The 25,205-nt window shown below is 40.4% G+C and overlaps 1 protein-coding gene across 3 annotated transcripts in view; it reads right to left on the bottom strand.

Moving 5' to 3' along the window:
- Positions 1 to 25,205, bottom strand: part of LOC117611906 (protein O-mannosyl-transferase TMTC1-like) — a 156,958-nt gene that overhangs the window by 74,354 nt on the left and 57,399 nt on the right. For all 3 annotated transcript variants that reach the window (XR_013062933.1, XR_013062932.1, XM_034340361.2), the window contains exon 2: positions 14,664 to 14,841. Coding sequence is in view for 1 of the 3 variants with exons in the window: in XM_034340361.2 (XP_034196252.1) it covers positions 14,664 to 14,841 (178 nt within the window). In the remaining 2 variants the exon portion in view is untranslated. The remainder of the gene's footprint in view (positions 1 to 14,663; positions 14,842 to 25,205) is intronic.

Below are 25,205 nucleotides of genomic sequence, written 5' to 3'. Positions count from 1 at the left end.
TCATTCTCGATTAATTAATTTTCAACGCTATTAACTGCTACAATTGCTTCCACCCACACGGATATAAAGATAGGCGAGCGAGGCTTTCCAAGACGCAACAACTATTATGCGCTAATTTGCAACGTCGTTTGCAGGGAGTTGCGCTACGTTCGCTACCACCGAACAGGTATATTCAGTTTCAATCCGATTAATTAATAGTTATAATCGACTTTGCGATTTCCATTTAACCGAGCTTATGTTCGCGGTATTGTTGTTATTGATGTTACAAGTTCACTTATTAGTCGCAACCATCAGAGAATGTCAGTTACAAGAATAATGATTTAGATAGAAATTTATTTTAATTAGAGACGACATCGTTTTGTTCAATTTCGCGTGTCAAAGTAGAAAGTCGAGGTACATTTTTCATTCTGTTACATTAATTTCTCGTCGAGGCGCGACAACGTGATTAACAACGTGCATAGACACACGGGCATTTTTTACGATTGAAAAATGATTAACGTTTGTCTCGGAAATTTCCAAGTTTCCCCATTAAATTCTCATCATTATTAACTGTCCCGTGCGGCAATAAATTACGTCACCGTTAATGAAGCACCGTTACACACGCGGATCCCCTAATTTCGTACGTTTTATAGATGTAGCAAGGATACCGAGGCACCGGGAGAACCGATACAGTTGCCGATGGTATTATTAAATTTCGACTGTAATTACCAGCGCGATGGACATTGATGAATATCACTTTTAGCGTAGCCGTTTATATCAGAAGGCAATAAATCATCGCGGCGATAATAAAAGGAAATGGAAAGTAGACAACGAAGGCGTTCCGTTCCACCCTTTAGAGAGGAATATTTTAACGACAGAATGATTACATTCGAAACGGTAATTTTACAGAACTGTAATTTTATTCGGAAGACGTATTTCTACGTGAAACTTTAAATTACGTGTAACAAGCAATCCGTTCAACTTCATTTTCGAATTACTCACGAACACGAGCAGGTAACTTCTTGAATCCTTTAGAAGTTTGCAAACTCCGAGAATATTAAATAGCTAATTATTTTTCTAAAATTCTACATATTAAATTATTCAAAGAGGATCTAATTAACTATTTTTAATAACAATTTCTCTTGTCAACACCGCAATATTTTCGAGTAATTTTATATCATCCACGCTACATATCGTACCTCGTGAATTCTAATAAGCGATTTCAAGGGTGAGATTCGTCAGAAATGGGCTAAGACTAAATCAGTACAAGATAAACAAGAGGTGACGTTTCCCGGCGATCCTGTCCTTCGTCCTCTTATCTACCCTATCCTTACAGTGGAACGGGTGGTCCGGGTAAAATCTCGGTCGAGGAACAATACTCCGTCAACGTCAAGGGGATGAGGATGGAGTCGAAAGTGGCCTCTTCAAGGACCAAGGAGCCATAAACGAAAGGTCTACTTAAGATAACAGAGATTACCCAGGCCACTTTGTGATAGATTTTTTCACGCGTCCCCAGTGTCCTGCGAATTCATAGGTGGGGATAATGGGCAATTTCGAAAAAAATACTGACCGACGATTATCCTAAGTGGCGACTATAAATGGCTCGTTGGATTAAAACGGAGGCGTTAAACGCTGAAAGATTCTCCTTAAGCTTTCGCGTAATCTTAATGCAACAGCGAAAAGTCGATTCGTTTGTGAATACTTCAGGTATATAAATTTTAAATAAGCTTTACGTAAGTTCCCTCTTAGTACTTTTCATAAATTATTACTATACTCTCCATCGAAAATTATCCCTGTACTTTAACAATATCCTACAAAAATATCCTACCTACAAAAATATCATCAAGTTTCGTAATTTCGACAAATTGCGATACATCAAAGTTAACGAGCTATTCAGGCAACACTAATCTGGCACAATGTGTAATAAAACTTGATATTATCGAAGATCGGAGAGAAAGTGGACAGGAAGCGGTTATCGGGAAGAGACGATGGTTGATACGTTCGTTCAAGTCGTCGCCAGTTTGCTCCAGTTTGTACTTAGCTCAACTCCATTACCATCTCACTCGTTCAAGAGTTCTAATTGATTATATGAGGTGGTAGTTCCGCAGGAGTTCGCTCGTTACTCCGAGGTGGATCATCCTCTTCTTCCGCCACTGGTTTCCGTCTCAAGCCGCCCTTCTTCGACCTTCTCTTATACCTAATCACATTCTTTTCACCTTTTCCAAAGTCACAGGTGCGTGTAATTAACGAGACCATTCGAGGCACCATCGGCTGAGAAATTCCTTTGGTTTCATTGGGATTGCACCTGCTTTCTCTTTGAATGAACGATTGTTTTATATGGAATTTTGAATAAATTGAAACCTTACACAGAATTTAATAGAATTTTCGACGTAATTAGCAACTGTAATTACCTCGGTTAATGCCTCTCATATTTTCAATATCTACCGACGAATCTATCAGGTGTCTGTGTAATCTATATTATATATACATGTACACATATAATATATGTGGTAAATCAGGTTAACCGCGTAATATCAATATTCCAGATAATTAATTAATTTCCTGGTATTATACGGATGTTTGCGTTAATACTTTAGAACGTCGAAGAACAATGGGTCATATTTTCGTAGAAGTAAAATAAAATGGAATGGGGTTAAATAAATGGAGTTTACTCGTGGAATGGGACTATATTAAAAAGAAAATAAGAGGCCAGTCTCGAGTGAGTTAAGAAAATTTAATGCATTATTCTACCGAAGCACTGAATAGAATCTGTTGTGAAAACAGAGAGCGGCAAGAGAGTGATAACATAGATTATGAAAGCAGTAAACTCTTCTATTACCCCAATCAAAAGGAGGGTTGCCCAACAGCATTTTTTTACCCCCCGGTTCGTGTAAGCAGCAAAGAAATAGTCCCGCCCACGAAATGTCGCGCTTAATTTATCCTGAAACCCAACGCGATGGATAAAGTGGTCGTTCCATGAACCGTGTCCCTCGCGACTGAATCCACCCTCATCCCCTGTCCTCGTGGCATTCTTTCGTCTCCAAAGTATACATATATATATATACCGATACGGTAACGACGTCGTAACCGTGAAACGACGTACACACAGTTCACTTTCCCGTCTCTGCCTAACCATAAATGAACCACAAGTAACATTGGGATGCATTAACATAAGGTGTACGAGTGTCAAGAGGGAGATGTTGAGGGAAAAGAAGCGAGCCTACGATTACCTTATCACGGTATACGACCATTAATAATGGACAAAGGTAGGGGGAAAAGCGATTTTAACGGCGTCTGCTACTGAAGAAGTGTCCCTTTGTTGAGAAGTACAACGCACGTATGATAAGCGTGATCCTTTTTATAGCGTTATCTGAATTAAGTATACGAGCTTTGGGTTTCGTTTGATAACATAAATATGAAAGTGGGTTAATTTTGAAATTACACCAAAATTTGCGCCGAAAGGGAAATAATAATTATTCCGGAGCATACCATGCCGTGAATATTTTAATAACTCAAAAAGGTAACGATACGAATTTCAACTAAGTTTCGTAAATTATATTTCCATTAAGAAATCCTTAATTTGTAATTCGCGAGACAGGAAATAATGACTCGAAGCAAGTAGACATAATTTCCGAAGTATTTCTAGAAGACAATTTGCACGAGATGGTCCAAGGGGATAGGATATTTCAGTATATTTCATTAATTAAATTTCCGTACCTTCATTTGGGATTCCCTGTACCACCCAAGGAGACCGAAATCCTTCATTTGTATCTCGCAACACGCGAAACGATGATCCGAAGCAAATAGAAATTATTCTCAAGGTGTCTCTCGAAAGCAATTTCCAACGTGTCGTCGAAGGATTATATGTAGAGAAGATTCTATGAAAGAAAACACGAGAAGAGAAAGATTTCACTGTACGTGATAAACGTTGGGACATTCGAAGAGGAGCTGGAAACATTAGCGAGTCGCGTGATTCGCGGTTACGCGTTGCGGCAATCCGCCGCTTTAATATTATAGCAGTCTTTATTAAAGCACCATCTTCTTACAAGCTGCCAACTCCATTCCGGGAATGTAACCCTGGCAACAGTGTCGTTAAATTCCCTCGAATTTCGTCCGCGAAACGGCAAACGAAAAGACGGAAGGACGGCTCGGAATACCAATAATCCTTGCTACTACAACAGGCTTATTAAGGAAGCGACGCTTTGGAACGTGACAATATCGTCTACTTTCATCCTCGCCTGCTCCCATTCCGCTTTATATCGTGATAACGACGCTGTTAACCCCGCTTCAAGCGTGAAACGGTAATGGAATGGATGGTTTGAAAGAGAAAGCCACCTGGCAATTTTCTTTTCTCCCTGTTTCCTTATTTTCTTAATTACGACTTTTATCAGTATCACGGTCCAAGACTTAATGATCGATCGATTGTACTTCTGATACACAGCAGCTGCTTTTCTCATAAATTGAAGATTAATTGTTGATATTGAAAATCCTTTTTTATCGTCCATCGTTTAACACCATTAAGCTGTCAATTACAGATCCGAACTAATTTCAACAACTCTTAGACATTCTTTTTTGGAATCTGATAATAGAAGAAAATGTAACATCTGATCAACTCTTTCTAGTGACACCATATTCCACTTGGAATTTAACTATCAGAGACGTTTCGTTAGATTCGAGCAAACCCCTTCCCTCCTTTCCCAAGTAGAATCGATGCGATCCCATTTACGTGACGAGGATAAATCTTCCCTGGGAATATTATTATCGACAAAAATGCCAGCCCTTAAGAGGCATTACACTCTCCCATCGTTTCCATCCCACGACATCTGCTGACGTTACATGGAAATCGCTTGCTCGCTGCAAATAGCCGCCGCGAACGATGCGCTAAATCGCTTTTCACGATAATCGAATAGTCCTGAATATCCTTGGCAAACTTCCCCTCTTTCCTCCTCCCTGCGTTGATAATCGGTTCGTTAAACGCGGTAACGCGATGTTCGTTCTACCGAATGCTCGTTAAAAGCAAATCAACCTGGTCTCTTTGTTTCCGCTGCAACTTTGTTGCTCGAGTTCAGGTAATATCCTTTAAAGAAACGTCCGACCAGTCGGGCAGGACGCACAAATATAAATGATCATCGATTCTCTTCTCTATTTGTCTCAAATTAACAATTTTGCAGATAAACGAGGTCAATGATTCGAGAATAGTTATATTAAAAATTTAATCAAGGAACAAAGCTTCCATTCGAATATTATTTGGACACGCACAGATGTATTAGAAGCTTTCGACGTATTCGAGAAGAAAGTTTTGCAGGCTGCGTTGCGAAACGCTTGGAGAAAGGGAAAGGTAGAAATTGAAGAACGAAGAAAGAAAGCGAGTGGTCGCGGTGGCAAAGCCCTTTGCCCAAGTAGAGTTGGTAAGCCTCTTTTCTTGCAACTTGCATAAAACCATTTTCCAACCGCAGTCAAGACTGGCTTCCACGGAATTTCCTTCTGCGGCCAACTAATGCGCCGTTTCAGACACTCGTCGTGGGCTTTAACATTCGCATGACCGTCTCTTCTGCACACCCGTATCATATAATTATGATCATTTGTCGAAAGAGACAGTCGTTTAATACGAACGTCGCGTCTCTCATTGTCAGTCAGTCACCGGCAAACCGAATCAATTTTCTATGACGTTGAATCGCAGACTGGCGGAAAAGTTGGCGTGCGATGCGCAGAGAATCTATCACGGCGTGTGTTATCAAGCAGAAATTGTTATCTGCGACTCGAGAATACTCCCAGTAACAACTCAGCCATTTACATACCGTCGTGATAGCGGCTGAGTTATGCCGACTAATGCACTTGTCGACTAATGCTTTCGAGTTGCTCTAGATAGTCGGGCTTACCCTTTAACCCGTTCCCTATCAGCTCCTTCGGGATAAGGCGAATTTTAAACGCGCTATCAAACAGTATCGGAGGAAAAAGAATGGTAATGGCCCCGCCACCGTTTCAAATGTTATGGGATCACTTTGATAGTTTCACCCGAAATTGAAGCTTTTCATTTCGCTCGGTGAAATCGAACTGGTCGATCGAAACTATTACTTCCGTGGTGTTCGAATAGCGAACAAGAATTTAAAGCATCGATCTCCCATGAAAAATCTCCCTTTATTCTACCATTAGGGGATTAAGTACAATTTCGATCGAAAGTAATAGCAAATATCTTGAAAATTTGTAAGAAAATCTTTTAACTAACTTTTTTAGAAACTAATTAGTTACCGAAGAAATGGTTCCAAGTTTGAATAAATATTTATAATACAAAGTTACTTGAAAGATAAATTGCCGTACCCTATTTATATTCAATCGTCATTGTTAGTAGAATGGGAACAGTATGTTATAGTATGACGCAAGTGGAATAAGGTCGGTATTTGCCCAGACAAATGAAATAGGGTTAATATTTGGTCGGGAAGATCCAATACGATAGCACTTCGCCGGGCGAGTAGAATAGGTCAACGCTTGGTCAGACAAGCCACGTAACAGCACGTACTGCGCTCCAGGGATCATTACAAATCAAAATCACAGATGCAATTGATTCAGAATGTAGCAAAACACAAAGAATTCATCAACTACGATCGATATATTAATAATTTTATAGTACCACGTTGAAAGGGGATTTAAAGCGATAGCAAGTTCTGACCAGTAGTTCGTACGATGAAGTTCGTTTCCGGAATAGGGCAAGATATTTCATTCGGTGTCTCGATGTCGATTCAAAGGAAAAGAAACGCCGCGACGGCAAAGACGAAAAAGGAAACTTTCGTTCACGAGAAACGAGGTTACCTCTTCTGCTTTGAATCGAGTTCGCGCGCGAATCGTGCACAGATTGCGCTGACGGCCTCGAATTCCGTCAGCATGAATATTTCACCGCAGCATCTCGGAAGCTGGTGCAACTGTATGTAAGAAGCGGAGACAAGTTTTTGCCGGCAACAAGGAAATGCTTCTGAATCAATTATGTACGTATCTGCAGTCGACTGTGATAGAAGTGTGTACATGTGAAAACTTTGTTGTCTCTTCCCAAATGAATCTCAGATTCACGTAGATAATATTTTTAGGAGAAATCATGAGATTCTTGGCGAATCGCGTTCTAAGGAAAACTTTTCAAGATTTAAGAGCGTCGTGGAAGCGCAGGGATCGCGGTGGTACGCAAAATTCTTTTCTTGCCAACGAACGAATCGCCATTGTCCTTTTCCCTAGCGATCTGCTCGCGGAACAAACGGTGCTGGGATTCGACGTGTAAACGATATCACCGCCTGTCCATTGTGCCCCGCCGATAATTCTTTCCGCCTGGTCGCCGAGGAGCCGAGAAACTTTTCGGCTTCCGTTTCGGGGTCGGCTTCCTTCCGCCATAAATCAGAGATAAATCACTTTTAAACTCGCCCTGTTAGCTCCAGCTCGTCGTTGACTTGGCCGGCCCGGTGTTCGCGAATTCCCTTCGGGAACAGGAACCGGATCGATGGCCCGTGAGATAATGAATATGTCTCATGGACCTCCTTAACGTCCGTCTACTTCGCGCGAACCTGCTTCTTTCTTAATTAACATAATTCGATAATGACCCGAATCACATTTTGCCCGTTGGGCTATCTGGGTCACCGATGACTCAACGTTTCGCCATTGCTCGTTAATAATACGCGTTAAAGGTACCTTCAATCGACCTTGTTACCGTTCTCTCTTGCCACCGGTACACTGCCGGAACTCGACGGAATCCTGAATACAAGGAGGCGAGATCGAGCTTCGCGAAAACGTGAAATTACTGGGAATGGGAGAGAGCGAGACAGAGTAAGAGGAAGTTGGTGTAATTTGGTTCTTAAGTTGCAGGCTATGTTTCAGAGGTAGCTTTGGCTTCATCTTCTTTTGTTCTATATATAAAATTAGCATACCGTGCGTAATTAAATTTTCTCGAGTAAGTCATCAAAGTGAATACCTTCTTTCGGAAAGAAACTACCGTAGCTTCAGCTTACTCCATTATAAGGAAGACAATAGATTTGAACCAATTCACCACGGTGCTTTCGTATTATTCAGCAAAGAGGTTCACATTAATGAAAAGAATATCATATACTGTATAGAAAGGAAGAAAGTTTGAAGTTTATTGCTTGAACATCATTTTGAACTTCACTAAATTGTATTCTTGAAGTAATTCGCTTTTTGAAGCAATCACGCTAGCACCACCATTAAACACAGAATCCACGCTTTGGCGATTGTACAGCGACGATACCGTTTTTACGATCGCTGGTCGCCATTATTGCTCACTGCACGCGACGATTTCATGCGTGACTTGTTTGCGACAAAACGATTTTCCATCATAGTCGTTTTAGAATGGTCATTTCAAACCGCGAGGAAATGAAGAATTTTTTAAATAGAGCGACGAGAGATTAAGATCCCTAACCATACGAAATGGAGCTTATCCGCAATAAAGCTTCAGAAGGTGGGATAATAGTCAAGAAAAGTAAAGAATGATCGTGAAAAGATTTTCGAAGACATACGAGTAGGATAACCTATGGTCGTCCAGAACTATTCGTAAATTACTTGGTTAATGTATGCCAAGCCGAAAAGTGGTCCGTTAATTTAACTCGAGGACTCCCCATTATCCTTATCGAGCTGTGAAATATCGTCGTAAGCGTCGCAGTTTACGCGACTATTCGGCAAACAGTAATAAGAAGGTTAACGGGAATACAGAGAGGCAACATCCGTAACGATCCTCGATTATCCGGCAAAGCCTTGTCTAATTGGTAGAAACGGGCAGGAGTGTTTTCTGTCTGGCGAACAATTTCGCGTATACCCGTTACGCGGAAAGGATTAAAAGGATAGAGGCGAATCTTCAGGCGTATCTGTCGAGGAAAACCGACGAAGAAACGTATCTGTATTTTCCGTTTAATTATTTTCGTAATCTGCCAAGGGGAATTTGAAATTTCACGAAATGTTTACGTTTATGGAAGATTCCGTTATTGCGAGCAACGAGAACAATTGCACGAATGCTAGAGCCTCTAACAAACGTTCAAGCAGGTGAATACTTGAGTTAAGAACGATACAACCTTAGCTTATCTACTTTTCCAGAAATTAGTAAGGATTTCTACAAAATTTCGTATAACTGATGGTATCTATATTTCTTTGCAAAAATTGCTGACCCATTGTTTCTGTTATCTCGCGGTGTTCGATCTGGAACGCGATTACTCTCTTCTGAAAGGATATTTCAGACACATCGATCTCTCTATATTTTTACTACAAAGAAAAGCTGGCACCTCCTATAATATTTCCAGGCCATCGATCGCATTTCTAAATCAGAATGACGCACTGCATCGCACGCGTATATATCTGCGACGGCCTACTTTAAATTCGACTTCTATTCACCCCTCTATCTCTCCCCCCCGAAACTCGACTAAAAGTTCCTTTTAACCCGTGTAGCGCGGCTTTTACCGGATATACTCGTTCGATGATGTATGATAGTTTGAAAATTTCTTGCCCGTGTTCGTCTAGTCGCCTCGAGGGGTCTTCTCGATTTTCGAGGAAAAAGAAAACCGGCTTCGTGATCGACATCAACCCCCATGAAATTCCTGCCCTCTCCCGCGTCGAATATTCTTCGAGATCCTCGAGCTACATCAACGTCGTCGATGCGTCCTGTCGCTACATTTAATTTCCATCATCCTCCATTTTTGTCTCGATGACACGAAGCGCGTTCGCGAAAATAACCGAGCCTGGTGTTTCAACGAAGAAACGGGGTGGCTCGCGATTTCACGAATGATTTCACGGGAATGCGTATAACTCCGTGGAAAAGTGGAAAACGTTTCGCGTTCCTCGCGTCGAGTTTTCTTCGGGTAAAAGGGAGATTCTGTTCATCGAGATTCGTCCCAGCTCACCACCCCCCATCGCCACCCCCGTTCGCCAACACGCAAACATTCCGGACCAACGATTCGCGGAACGCATATTTTCTTCCATTTCTCGTCTTTTCCTCGATTTTCTATTTTAAACGGGATTCTTCGAAACGAACGAAAGGATTGAACAATTTTTCAAATTAGAATGCTTTCAAACCATTGTTATAGAAAAACATATTGTATATTTTATGCGGTTCGCAGTATATTTTTAGTTGAATAATATTGAAGTTGTGGTAATATTTGAACCACGGTTCGTTAAAATAATTTTTCAAACAGTTATTTGATTAATTGTATCAATACGACTGTCACAGGAATAAATTCGAATATGTTGTAACTGAATAACTAAAGTGAAAAAAAAAATGATTGCAGCATTGTTACGACTCGTAATTGATTTATCACAAATTGCTGCGATGTTGTTCGCAAACAATATTTATTAGTTTATTATTTTGAGTGAAAATTTATGCATGCACACCTAATGGTTTTTTTCATTATTATTTTTTATTCCTTATAATTCTACTGAAAATTCGAAGTCTTCGATACAACAAAAATTCGTACAAGTAGCCACGTATCGAGGAAAATCGATGCAGCCAATTTCAAGTGCAATTTATAATGGGAAAAAGTTGATAGCCAGAAGCATAGCAAGAAACTCGAGAACGAAAGAAGAAATTCATAGATGTTATCGAATAACCAGAATATTTCCATTGTAACGGAAATGGCAAAATGTAAATTGATGCAAATTGCTGAGAAGTATCTTTAAGAGTCAACGAGAAACAAAATGGGTAAAAGGATAGCATTAAAAATGTTAGAAATTACCTATATTATTTAGACTACTGTTTGACGTTAGTTTCGAGAAAATTACAATCGAAAATATTTGAATTATACGCGTATCGACTAAATCTTAACTCTGTACAACTCTCCGCAGCTTTGCATCGTGTTTACACGCAACGTGTATAAACTTGCGATAAGTTAGCTGAGCGTTGTTCAGGGAAATGTTTCAAAGTTCAGCCACTATATACCGGCTAGCAGAGCACAGTTTGGACGTAGTTTCAATCTAGTTCGATCTTTTAAGCTAATCACTTTCCCGATTTAATTCTCTGTTCGACACAGAAGTAACTTTCCCATCCTCAAACTGGTTGATTATTTCAGTAGAAATAATAGATACTTAATGCAGGACGCGATATCGGTTCGATACCGGTCCAGTTAGTAGAGCAGAAAACAAGTTAATTCAAAGGCAACGATTCTATGTAACTGTGAAGGAAAATTGGGTTTAAAGGAGGTGCATCGATCGACGAGTCTTTAATAGCCAGTGTTTATCGTCAATACTAAACTTCTCAAACGATCTCCGGTATGTTTGAGCAGGAGCGCTCGCTCTGTCGGGCGCGAATCAGGGCTGCGACTTTGATTGCAAGTTCCGCCTAAAGAGTTACGTACATACGCCTGCCAATTACGGAAATATTTCGAGTCTCCTTCAAACTTAATTTTCCGTCACAAAGTTGAACGGCAGAGGCAATGCGTAAAGTGCCTGAATAGTACAAAAAGGATGCCACTTTAACGTCACCTCTAAGACGCATGAACATTCGCTGACAAACCACCAAGTACCATCAATGGAATTTACCAATCCTTTCTCGGGAAATTTGAATCCTACTTCAGACTACAGAACCATCGGTGATTTTCACCTTTCCCGACGGTAATTGAGTAGACGATCATTTTTCCCGGCCTCAACGACTTCCACCAAATCACCGTCTCGAACGTGCAATTTCATCCGCATCGAGAAGCATTCGGTAAACGCGGTATTCGTGCACGATTTATCAGAAACGCCAAATCTGGTCGTGCACACGAACCACCGTGAAAGCACGCGCGGAAAGGCTTTTTACGGGAAACACGTCACGGTATACGGCTGCGAATTCACTTTTCTAAGCAGGCGCGAAGAACTGGTGAAACGAACAGCACCGTTCTCCGTTCCGATACGATCAACCGGTTCTCTTTTACCGATCAAATTGATGGCGGGCAGGTGCGAGAGGAGGGAATGCTGACCCGATTAACAGTTTCGACGCTAGTGATAATCGATCGATCGTGAAAATTCGCGGGTTTCGATGAAGTCCAGGGACGGTCGGTGACCCTCTTCATCTACGTTCGAGGCCACTCCTCACACTCTCTCGTCGCTTCTCTTCCGAACCGGTTCATCCTTTGTTCCGCAGGGTTTACACTGGAAACAGCCGCTTCACTGCTGTTGTACTTAATTAACGCGCTTCCTTTCAACGCTCGGTCGAGGGCTTAATCTGACAAGCAGCCAGAAACCGGCCGGTGCTTTCACCGCTTGATCATTTCGGCAAACACCGGCAACGCAAACTGATTCGACAAGGAGCACGTCCGCCTCGTTGTCCTCCTCGATGGTTAACGCGTCCGGTAGACAACAGAGCGTCGTGACGCATGCATCCCCGTCGAAAAGGCAAATCCAGCACGGAATCGGCACAAAGAACCCATTCGAACAACCGGATAAATGGGCATCACGATCAAAACGGCCACCTATGCCTGGTCTTTCAGCCGCAACCAGTCCGAAACCCTTTTCCGCTCTGCATCGTCGCATCGTTCAACTTGATTAACGCATGCCTCGCTTCCCTCTTGTTCTCATCGACGATTCAATCCGAACAGGGTTTTAATGATTTCGGTAAACAACGCCTGCTACGACAAACAAAGGGAGATTCTGCGTCTGTTGTCGGAGCAGTGGTTGAATAACAATATGATGACGGTTACCGATCAAATTGGATGCGACTTATGACAGCTGGATTTCCAAACTCGGATTTCAGCCGGGAGTAAATTTGGATTACAACGCGATTCTACTGGTACATTGAACTATGTTATATTATATATTAAAATTGTGCGAGTTATTAATCTTCATTCAGATGTAAAATGATTCTATTTTAAAATAAATGTACTGTTCCAATTCTATAACCTTCATTTAAATCCTCTAACAATAATCCTTTTAGCAATTAATGAATTAAGAGAATTAAAAATAATGTATCACCGAACCCCTGTTGGATATTTCGTCTCCATTGTGTTCCAGAAATTTCACTGTACCTGTATTCCTGTCAGCGATACATGAATTTTTAAATGGAAGCTTTGAGGTGATGTTGTAAGACGTTGATAGAGCGTGCAATGAGTCACGACATCGCCTTCAACTTAATGTCACAGCAAGTTACTACCGTACGTGCATGTCCGATTTCTTTATCCATGATATCGTTGTAATAACACCACCGTCTACACGTAGGGTACACACGAACATGGAAAGCACGCGTGCACCCAGCTGATGTAACAGGATTCAGTGCGTGACCAGCAAACGGACTCGGGTATGTAACGGGCAATCCAGTCGGTCGGATAATCAATATCGTGTACAAACGGTAATTTTTACTACAAAATTTGTGTCTTACGCTAATGACACTCCCTCGGAAAGTTTCGTTCCCAAAACGTAATGTTTCAACGACGAGTTTCTGCGTGAGCTTCATCATTGGAAAACTCATTACTCCGACTTTTTTCCCTGCTTTTTTTCTTCTCTTTCACGAGTTTTCCTTAGTTATTGGAGAATCTCAAACTTCGTAAAATGCAAATTCCAACCCTCTTACCGCAGCAGCGTAGAAATCGCGTTCTATTTATTTTGTATAATTTCGTGAATATTTAATTTTTAAGGCATCTGGCCATTGAGGAATACAATTTTTCCATGAAATAGAATTCAAGTTTAAAGTTTCATTATATACAGGTCTCTGAAAATCTTAGAATAAATTTCCATCGTCCAACGAATTTCTATATTTAATCTTGTAAGAATCTATCGAATCTAAGTGTCGATTCTATCGAATCCAGACACTTAGTAAGGAAACTGTTAGGTTACAAATCGGATCTAAGTAACTTCAAGAAGATATATTAAAATCTTCGATATCAATGATCTGTCAATTTCAATTTATTACAATTTTAGCACTCCATTAGCAAAATTTTAATTAAACGAAGGATGTTTTTAGAAATCTACAATACTTTGATTCGTCAATTTTTCTTATAAATGTCAAATTTGATGCGACATGGGACATGTTAATTAATTGAAACCCTAAAATGGTGCAACTAAATGTGCATCCTTTTGATTGTCCTTTCTCAACCCGTTAAGCCCTCTTTAAACCTGTACCGTCTGAAATAGCAGATAACCGACAACAATGACGAGTACAATGTCAGTATTATACGCCGAGCCTGCGTAGATTCGGTAAGCAAACATTATAGCCGATGCCAAAGTTCATTGTTCTTGTGTACGAAGGGACGAGAAGTACAAGAGACTTGCCCCTCAATCGGCTTAAGTTTGCACTCACACGTGTGTGAAAATTTTCGATTAATTTCAACAGTTAATCTCCGGAAATTAATAATTTTCAATACCCGAGGAGATAATCCGTGTCAACCTAATCCACTTTTTAACTTTACGTTTACACTTCCTTTCGGAATTTACAACTTTTTCGTAACTGTACTTCGGTTTTTTAATGGGTTGTTAGCCCTTTGAGGACGGAACACTTCTAAGCTCAACATTCCATACGCGGCGAATACTTTTTATTTAACGCCTTGAACGCAACGAAAAAGGCGTCGAAAGTTTCAGAAGGGAACGATTTCAGTTAATTTAGCGTACCATTTTTATGAAGATTCATTGGTATAAAGAAAGATTCGGAAGTAGATGCGATATTTTTTGAACTTGTCAAGGTACTTAGTTTAACCCCTCAAGACTTTTGAACTATGGTACACGTTTGTGAGGTCAGATTTACTCACCGCTTCGGTGTGCACAGGATGAGCAGCAAACAGCAAGCCTGCCAGGGCAGCAAATCCTGGGCGAAGAGCTGCCACCACTAGGCTCACCCTTGTGACCAAAACGCATGCAATAGCGTGCAGGGCAATATTCGTCGCATGGTACCAGCTTGGCGTTAATCCTGACATCAGGTAGTTCAATCTGAAAATACAAGATGAAACTGAATTGAAATTCGTTCCGGGATATCCGTGCAATATACGTGAATGTTATAACGCAGTACTGAATATTAATATTGCAAAAAATATTTAATATTAAACTTTACGTAATTCTATATGTTATGATCATTTCATGTAAAGCTGATGCGCACAGAGAAAGAATGAAAATTATTAAGTTTCTGTATTTAAAACGAGTTCTGGATTAAATAAAGCGTTCATTTTTAATATCACTTTAGAGTACTATTGAACAAGGTTGGATCGGTTTTTGGTGTGCAACGTGAGAGCGAAATCTTGTCTAATTTCGGTCGTTACTTGTACCAAAGTATCACCGTGAACGGTCAATTTCGTTTGACGTTATTGGACGGTAATTGAAATCACCGGCTCCTCGTAACGTAGCTTCGAATGAAACCGGTGAGTTACAGATTGTCCTTAAATAATTGCATCAATTCATGATTTATTTATCTTCGGAAACTTTTAATCGATACATAAATGACTACTTCAAATGCAATTTACTGCAATTTAAAACACGATTTTCAGGCCAGATTTCAACAATAATGCAGTTTGTTTCAAGCTTTTGAAATAACGTTTTGTGTTATAATATTTTCAGAATATGTACAATTATTTCACGGGTGATGCTTGAACTTTAACACTCCATACGGAATAATTCCATAAATTTTTCGCGCAACCGCGGATAATTTTTACTGGGATTAAATAGCTTTTGTTTCATCCCCCGGATACCTTACTCCTCGTTAGTTCTTTTCATCGACCCTTAAATTCGTGCAATTGAAAAACAATGAGCGCCATCGTCTTCCCATTTGTAAGTACAACGGATTTGAAGCATGGTCGTGACGAAGTTTTCAGAAAAATCCGCTTAAGTCGAGCAAGATAATCGGATTCCGCAACAGTCCGCTGTTCATTCTTTTTTTTTTTCTTCCAACCCCTATTCACCGCAACCGGTTATACAATTTCTTTCCTTCATTTTGTTTCTTATCCCAGAGAAGAAAGCGACGTCCCGAGTATCATCGTTTAATGAAAGCACATTTCCCGCGAAAGTTCGTAGACGTCTCTCGTTTCCCGGCTATCGATCATCGAATGCTTTATTTCCTTCGATAGACACGCTCGTCGATATTGCTCGAACATCAATTCCAGTTACAGAGGAAACGATAGGAAGGAGGAAGAGGTGCGAAGACGATGAAAGGGGTGACGACAAAGGCGGTGAAATAGGAAGAAGGAAGTGGAAGAAAAATAGGTGAGACAAGCGAGCCACCATCAGGAGGAAAACAAACAGCGTAGCTGCTGACGCGGGCCGGCAATAATTTTGAAAGTCTGCCGACGGCATAAGTTCGACGCCCCTGGCGGCAGCCAACTTTGGCCCTCTTCCAGGTGTCAAGGATCTTGGCCGACCGGAGGCGTATCCCATCGTCTCCTTGGCCCTGGATCAACCAAAGAACTCGGACGCGTCAGTTGCAAGTTTGCACGCAGATTTTACCGCCTAGCTCAATAAATCATTACACTCCGATGTTTCGCTTTTCTCTGTTTATTGAGATTAACAAGTTGCAGATATTAGAAGATGACTAGTAGAGACTCGAGTGTTTTACCTTGCGCATTGATCTGTCGTACAGCGGCAGATCTTTAAAAATAAACTCAGTCGATAAGTTTCTCACCCCTAAGGAAAGAAGAAGAAGTAGCTTGCATCACTTGCCAGACGTTTCATAGAAATCTTTCTCGTCTAGCTTACTCGGAATTTATTAATTCTGTGGTGTTATTTTCCAGGCCAATTTTTCAAGTGACGCTAATGCATAGACCGTGTTATTTATCATATAAATAGAAACTACATTTCAACTCCCAACTAACGCTGTTACTTGTAACACCACGCGCAACAGATCTGTCCGAAGATCAGGCAAATCTCTTTGAACATAAAATATCATTTCATGAATAAATTCGTTTCTGAGCAGGCTCATTCTTGGGGATACAACGATAACCCAGTCGTGTATTCATAAACGGATGCTCTCATTTCCCGCATTCACCGTATGTATTTAACAAACGGAGACCGACGACGGTGTTGAAACATTTCCTAGACGCAATCTCGTCTCGCAAGGCGCTAGGGTGCACTGGAACTCGCGCTCTAAACGGTATGAGGGCTGCATATTTAGGATCTTCCTGTTTGCACTCACAGGACTTCCTTGGCCGTGATGCATGAGTCTCCTGTCGCGTTGTTACACAAACTCCATATTCTGAGCTACCTTCTATTTTCCTTGAATGTTTACAGTATCTGTTGTTTAAATAAAATTGTTCGAATTCTCTTTCAAAATTTCATAGACAATCGAGTTAAATTCTCTTTTAGATAATAAAACGTGTCTATCAAAACGCAATCATACATTCTTATTCGAAATGAAATATCAAGGTTTAATCTGGTGCAGCTTCTACGTTACCGTCATAGAGAACGGAATTCGTCTATTAAAGTGCAGACTTGTATCAGTCCAACGTAGTTCGTTCTGGTTACTAGGATATTGCATCACCGCGATGTATATCGTAGTTCTCTTTAGGGCACGATATTCGTTCAATGTCCAATTCCCCGTAGAATGTCCAGGGAATCATGCTTGCGGTGACGTACGTAATTATGTCCCAGTTGCGCAATCGTGTAAAACAAAATGAGCTATTACGTGATTTGACGTATTCCCATTAATGCTCTGCCACCACTGGTCAATATTACAGGTTCGATTAACGATCAATGATCGTGTATTCAAAATGTTCAATTCCTCTTCAAAATTAAGATATTTAATAGAGAAACGTGCAGGTCGCCTGTAATTTTATAAACGCGTTAAACAGCAATTTTTCATCTTCAATCGCAAAACATTTACAACCCGTTGAAATTGCGTGACTTTTAATCGCATGAATTATACGACAGATTTTCAAGAATCTCGACGATATTTGCCGCACGTTTCCATCGGTCGGCGTCAAGCTGTAAACACGGCCTAACTTCCTGGCTGGTGGTAATTTAATCAAGTCCTTAATGTTTGTCCGGACGTTTTAATATTTCACGGAAAACTATTCGGCTAAGTTAGCTCGTTCGAGCGGTAAAAGTATGTAAGGCTCGTTTGTCAACAAGTAACGGCTTCGAAGCACGAACCACTGAAGACAGGCTGGCCTGGCTTACCCTGCGTTTAAGAGGATGTCAGCTTGAAACAAAGCCGATTAAGCGCTTAAGACCGAATCGGTTGAATGCCTAATTACGCCGTGAATGGTGTTCAAATAGATTCCTCTCGCCAGCAATAATACGATCCCTCGACAGTTTTTCGTTCAAATGAATTCGTATCCACCCTATAGCGACAGAGATTTCAGTATTTATTATATAGCTATATAACTTATTTAAATAATCAATATGGAACTCTGGAATTATTATAAAATTCCTGAAATACCAAAATGTAGAACGTATACTGATAAATAATTAATAAACCGATATCGTGATAACATGTATCCTAATATTTGCATTAATTATGAATATGTATTTATCGAATTGGCTTAGTGTGCAATATGGTTTAAAAATAAGAAATTGGAATGTTTTTCTGCTCTGAATAAAGATGAAAATTTTTCAAGTTTTACTGTGTCTTCTTTAAATACACACTGGTGGAATTAATTCTGGACACTGCATAAAAATATTCTTTATTTCATATTTCTGCAGTAAATGCGCCTGGCAACACGAAACAACGCATGATGTGAAATAGCCAATCACAGGATGAAAGGATATTCAACGAAATATTAATTTTTCTAATATTTAGTCTACCTCCTTTGGTAAGGAGGTAAATGGTCTTTTTACTGATTTTATTATATAATAGACGCCCTAAAATTATAAAACAATGATTAGAATATGAAATATAAATGATTATATATTAAATAATTTGAATAAATGCGAAATTCAAGTAAAAATATAAGTGTCCAGAATTAATTCCACTAGTGTAGTACTTTCCATCATCGAACGTGTTCCTTTTTTCACCCACAGATTTTCAGTATTCCCGTGACGTTCACGTTGACATTTTCGAAGGAAGAATACAATATGATGGACTAAAACTATTATTTGCGAGCGACCGCAGCGAGACCTGATACTAACTGTCTGACCGCAACTACCCTCTTACTACTGGCTAACCACGACCGGTTCTATTACTACTGTTTGACCATGCTCGCCGGTAACTACTAGTCGACCACTGCGGCCGATCGATACTTATTCCTGCTCTTCCGTCATGCATTAACGCTTCCGTGTTTGCTGCTAACACGTATTTGTATCAGGACCGGAAAAAATTTCGCTTTGAGATACGAGCCTCGATTACTCTTGACGCTTCCTTGAAGCCGTATTCGGAACACCCGTCTGTGTTTCAGTAATGAAACTTTGCGTTTGTAACATTTCGTATCACGGCAAGAAATAAAAAGAAAAAAAAACGGATCCTAAAGGAATGAAAAATTCAATCGCGAGAGGAATGAAAGAATTTAAAAGAAAATTTTCAAAAAGAGAATACCTTCTGAACACTTTCGTTGCAAATTGAAACAACTGTTCTCTTTTAAATAATGTTCATTGTCATCTTCACTATTTTGCAGCTTTTGTGTCTGCAGAAATGATTGATTTGAAATGAATAATCGCGGACAATTCAGATCAATCTGCCATTCTCCTTCTTTTTATTCTCTTATATTCACTCGAGGAATTGTCGTGAACCACAGAACACGATCACGGGACATTCCTATTCTGGTTAAATCGTGAGCGGAATATGGTACTAGGGTCAGGATACCGGTTACTATTCTCTGGCGGTGTTTCAGTGATTTAAGGAACGAACCAGCTTCCCTTGCTTCTAGTCACGTATCAGCAAGAAAGTGTACGATGATATATATCGCTAACATTCACTGACTTCGATCTTACTTCTTCCCCTGCGAACTGTCTTTAATAGCATTTTCATAGTGTAGCATATGTTCGGCGGGACAGTTGGAAACGAACGAAAATGTTATACTACTTTGACTCGAAAGTCATAATAATATTTATGATAAAATTTACAACGTCTAAAAAGCAACGAATTGAAGCCACCAACATTTAACAACGAGCTGTAGAAAATTCTTTTGTTAATACAATTTCGTCTGAAAGTCCTGTTCATTGTTCTCTTTTCGCGAGTAAAAAAAAGGGAGGAAAGAAGTCCATCTGACTCGATAAATATTACTCAGAATGAACACGAGGAATTCCAGCGAGTAATTTCGTTTCACAATAAGCAATGCAGTTCATTCGCGATTACTATAGGACACAATGAATGCGCCTCGTTATTTCATGAATCGGGAAAATCACGGGGAGAACTTAACCATTGTTTAGAAGTCTTTTTCCGGGCCAATTAATTACGAAAAATATAAACCTCAGGCGGAACGGCAGGGGGTGGAGAAAGAGAACCGCAGGATAACGTGGGCAAGACGCAGCGAATAAAAACCCTCAACGACGGTAATAATGGGAGTAAGGGAGTGGGAAGGAAATAAATGGTTGAGGGAAGGTAGTCGTGAATTTCATTAAGAGAACAATAGGCTAAAGGGACGAAATTCGTCGGGCGGACGAAAAGCCCGTGGTTACATCGATGTTAATTGAGTGCTAGAAACGAACCATAAATATTCCAATAAAAAGCCTTCAAAAATGAATACACAAATTGTCAGACTTTAATCCATCCACTTAATTGTCGCTGATATTTTACATAAAATTAAAACAACCGCTTAAAATTAATATTTAAAACTGTAAGTAGAGAAATGGTATTCATTCAACCAGTCTGAAACCTGATAACGATTTTAAAATTTTACGAGCTTGTATCGACTGATCAGTGTTATTTAAAAAAAAAAGAAGAACGAATTATCGATACTGAAATTTTCCAGTGACGTGCATAGAGCAACTCTACAACAATCGGCACACAAAGTCGTGAAACACCGTACGCTCGGTGCAGCACTTTATCAAAGGCTATGTGGCAAGGCATCGATTCGAATCGATCGAATCAATACACTGACGATCCTTGGTAAACCATCGCCGGGGATAACCATTCCTCTTCTATTCTTTTTTCTTTTTTTTTTGTTTCGTTCGTCATCCCTTCACATTCACCATCCTCTACACTATCCTCTTGTTGTTACTCTCGCGCCTGTTATCCGCTTTCACATAGCCACGCATCCAGATCAGATAATACCGTGAATTACTGCCGCTTATACGCCTTGAGTGGCGCCATATATCAACGGACGTGCTTCATTCCTTTCCCAGATTGTGTATTGGAAAGTATGGCGTGTCCATGTCGAACATGATAAAGGACTATCGAACGGGTGTGCACACGATGTTCCTACGTAATACCTCGTAATCACTGTACATTATCCATCCAATTCCCGCTGGAAATTATTGCTTCGAAATGCTTCGCTCTTTGCATTACACGGAATGATCTTCTCGCGGATCGAAGGTAAATACTCGTTACCATTAAGGGAGTGGTAATCTTAATCAGCAGCGTTCTAATTAGTTAGATAATGCGCCTGGGAAATGCTGGCACACGAGCTGTGCAAATGGTTATGCATCCTCGATTCCTAACGATCACCTCTTATCACACATTCGTTCAAGGTGAGTCCAACAGACGGTAGATGATTGAGGAATACCAAAATTTCTTGTACTTGCTTAAAATCCTTGAAAAAGTGAAAGAGAATGAATATTTCTAAGCTGCATCGACGTCGATCCGTTCGATCAAAAGAACTAAACGTAAACATCGAAGAAAAGAGGATTTACAGAGAGAGCTACTATTGTGTTTGATGCAGTGAAACTTGGACGAACTTGCTGTCAGTTTTTGTAGCTGTACGGAGGGCGGAGATACGGGCAGATGTCGAGAGAAATTACACGTCAGTCGCGAAAGCGAGGGCATAAAAAGTGATCGTTGGAGGGAGAAAAATGAAGGATTTCGTGTCAGTGATGGGACGGTTTAAAGGGTAATTTGGAACGGTGCCACCAATCAATGGTGTCGGACGTAACCCTGATATCTCTAAGCGAAAATCCGACTTAGTGCTCGCCCCGAATCCCTTTGTATTGGCATTCCGATCGGGGAGGAACGGTCGGAGGGTTGGTTTCATTGCGTCCAAATTAACCGTCCGATCGAGCGTGTCCCTGTACCGTGGCTCGTTAAGGAGCAGATTACAAGCGGACTGCAAAAGGGGAAAAAAATACTCGGCAACAAGCAACACGAAACAACGATAATTACTCGATCCTCTGCAGGAATTAGACTCTGCGTAATATTACGCGATGGTATAGTTTGTCGTGTACGGTTCTAATTAAATGCGGTTAATCGTCTACTTGGCCCGTTTAAGAGAAAATTCATTAAAATACAACCAGTACGTCCATTGATATAAAATTTAATAGTCTATCTTACTTTCTTTTAAGACCAGTCATTTATTCGGGATGAAATGTATCACGGTAAAGGTAGAAGATATCTTGAGATACGAGTATAAGGTGAGAAAATGTAGCTACATTAATTATGCAGATTAAGTTGAGGAAGAACAATCGACGATAAAATTGCTAATGTTAAGCTACGCTGAAGAATGAAGGTATATAAAACAGTACTTTGCGCTTAACCCAGATATACCTTTTTATCGAAAGAGTTACGACTCGAAAAAAAGTCGTGTAGAACACTTTTTATGCCCGTTACATCCCTTTCTTTTTTATGTCGAGGTGCGTTGTTGCGTATCCGCGTTAAATTGACCGTAAATAATGAGGAACAGCCGGTGAAGAAACGCCGTTAGAGATACCGTTTTCCATCACCCCATGTGATTCGACGTGTTTTATCAACGATCCGAAGAGAAGGAACTATCTACGAGCTTTTGTTACCGTTCACGAATTAATTATTCGTATCGAAGGTGAACACGTGTGCAGAATTCCTATTGAAAACGTGGCGCAAGTCAGATGAAACGTGGCTCATTGAAAGTGAGTTCGCTCTCGTTCCTATAACCATTGTTTGCCGTTGAATTCGAATACATCGGATAATTTCAATTCACTAAACGAAGGGTTATGATAAAAAAGAGACAGTTTCTGCCCTCCGCGTGTATTATATTTTATGGAGAAAATTTATGAAAATATATCGTCGAAACGTCGCGTCGATAAAATTCGTTGAGAAATTCTATAAATAATTACACGACGATGTAATTTCAGGACAAACGAACCGCTTGATTCGTTGATTTCTGCAGGGCCAATGATTTTCGATATTAAACGTTAACAAGCTTGAAAATTTTCTATATTTCATGCCTCGGGAACAATCGCATCGACGAAATCCATTGAAGCTCATCGAGTACCATCATCATGGTAGCCACGGAAACCGCACTGCCGCCAATTTAATTCGACCATTCAAGCGGCCTGTAAACAATTACGAAAAGGAGCGAGAAAATTGTAACACGATGTCGGCTAAATTGTTTGACCACCGATACCGATCATCGGTTGCAATTGACAGCCCTTAAAGCATTCGTATAAAACAATAAAATTATTATAATTGCATGCTAATGACATTGCAATAACAATAATTATATCTGTTCCAAATTACATTTCCAATCAATTTCAGCGGGGCTATTATAAACTGAATGTAATACTATCTAACCGAGTCGGACAACTAAAAATCTAATTACTTTCTAATTGAACTTGAAAAACGCTCATTTGACAAGTGTCAGAACATCGAATTCTTCATTTTCTTCGCGCAGTTTCGATCGTACAAAAAGGTAGATAGAAAACAAGCGTGACGACTCGTTTTAACACCAGACTACCAGCTACTTACGTTACGGAAGCGTTTGATCGTTACCCTTTTTATCGGCACAATCAACTCGACGGCAGTTTACGAGCGGCTGATCCGGTTTCTCGGCGGGGAACAGTTGCACAAAAGGTCAGGACGAAAAGCAGCAACGAGCTGCCGCCAGTTCCGTTGCAACGGGCGCAGGATGCGATCGTTACAGTTGCACGCTGCTGCAGTGCACTGCACGAAACTGCACCGGTAACTTCAACTGGTCCGACGATTAATTGCGTTCCGGCCTTTCTTACCCTGGCCGGGCATTAAACACGACGTTCGAACGATCTCACGATCCCAGCCGAGGAGAACAACGCGATGATAACGAACAATGAGTTACCAACGAAATTAGAAACACCTCTGCTCCGACCTCTTATCGCCTTTCTTTTACTTGCTTCTCCTTCGTGCGATGGAAATTCTATTATTTATTAGTCGAGAGATAACGAGGAATATGGCGAATTAATTGTTAAATAATGCTGCTCAAAATAACGTTGGAAAATTATTTGAAAAAGAACTATTTAAACGAATCCGTCTATTTTTCTAAAGAAAATTAAAATAGGCAACGAACATAAAAACCAGCGCACGTTAGAAGTGCACGAAAGGAAAATTACCATAAAGCGCAACCGAGCAGCTGACCAATTTTCACGCGACACAACCCTTAAAAGTTTCTTATCCGTCTGTATCTCTCCGCTTAGCAAATTAATCAGTACATCGGCCTCAGAGGCCGTCGTAAAGTAGCACGTGAAGTTCAGCGAAGTTTCTGCACGCGAAAAATGAATTCTGATCGCGCATCTTTAATTGCCTGATCGTGCCTTTAAACGCGAGTGACACAGCAAGGTAAACATCATATGGTGGCGATGAAATTCGCGATTATTCACTTTTCGTTGCTGACGACTGAAACGTATTTAACGCGGCTGATTTAATGCCGGTTTTACAATTAAGCTCGAGCCATAAAACTGAAACGTACGTTGGGTTCCAACCTGTAGAGAATTTACGACCGCCTGTATACGCTGTGAGCTTCAGATTTTCCTTTCTTTCCATTTCATTTCATCTTTCTTCCTTTTTTGCTGCAAGTTTACGACAGCTGGTTTGGGTTGACAACTGCGAAATTACAGTAAACTGAATAGTCTTGCTTTTCCTTTGGAAAATTCTGAAACTTTTAATTGAAAAATTTCGAAAATTTAATCTCGAAGGCATCGAGGAGTTGAAAACTACTTTCGAGTGAGTAATCTTTGATATTTCTCGAAGTGCAACAAAGTGGTTGCTTCTCAGAGCCAGGTAAAAGTAGCTGGAACGACTGTGGCACGAATACGTGTCGGTTTGTCCTGGATATCGATAGGTAACCCTATAAAACGTCAGATCCAAGCGACACGCTAACGTCAGCCGTGGTCGATTCCAGGGATTTACCATTCGCAATTCCGGGAATCCTAGATTTATCGTCCGCGAAATGGTATTCGCATTAATCAATCAAACGGGAATTATTTAAACGAGCCAACGGACGTCCTAGAAAATCACTCTGCACGTGTATTATTAAATTTTCGACTACCCCTTACAA

The sequence above is a fragment of the Osmia lignaria genome, chromosome 10, assembly GCF_051020975.1.
Source record: "Osmia lignaria lignaria isolate PbOS001 chromosome 10, iyOsmLign1, whole genome shotgun sequence".
Classification (NCBI taxonomy): Eukaryota; Metazoa; Arthropoda; class Insecta; order Hymenoptera; family Megachilidae; genus Osmia; species Osmia lignaria.
This window is presented reverse-complemented; position numbering and strand designations above follow the sequence as displayed.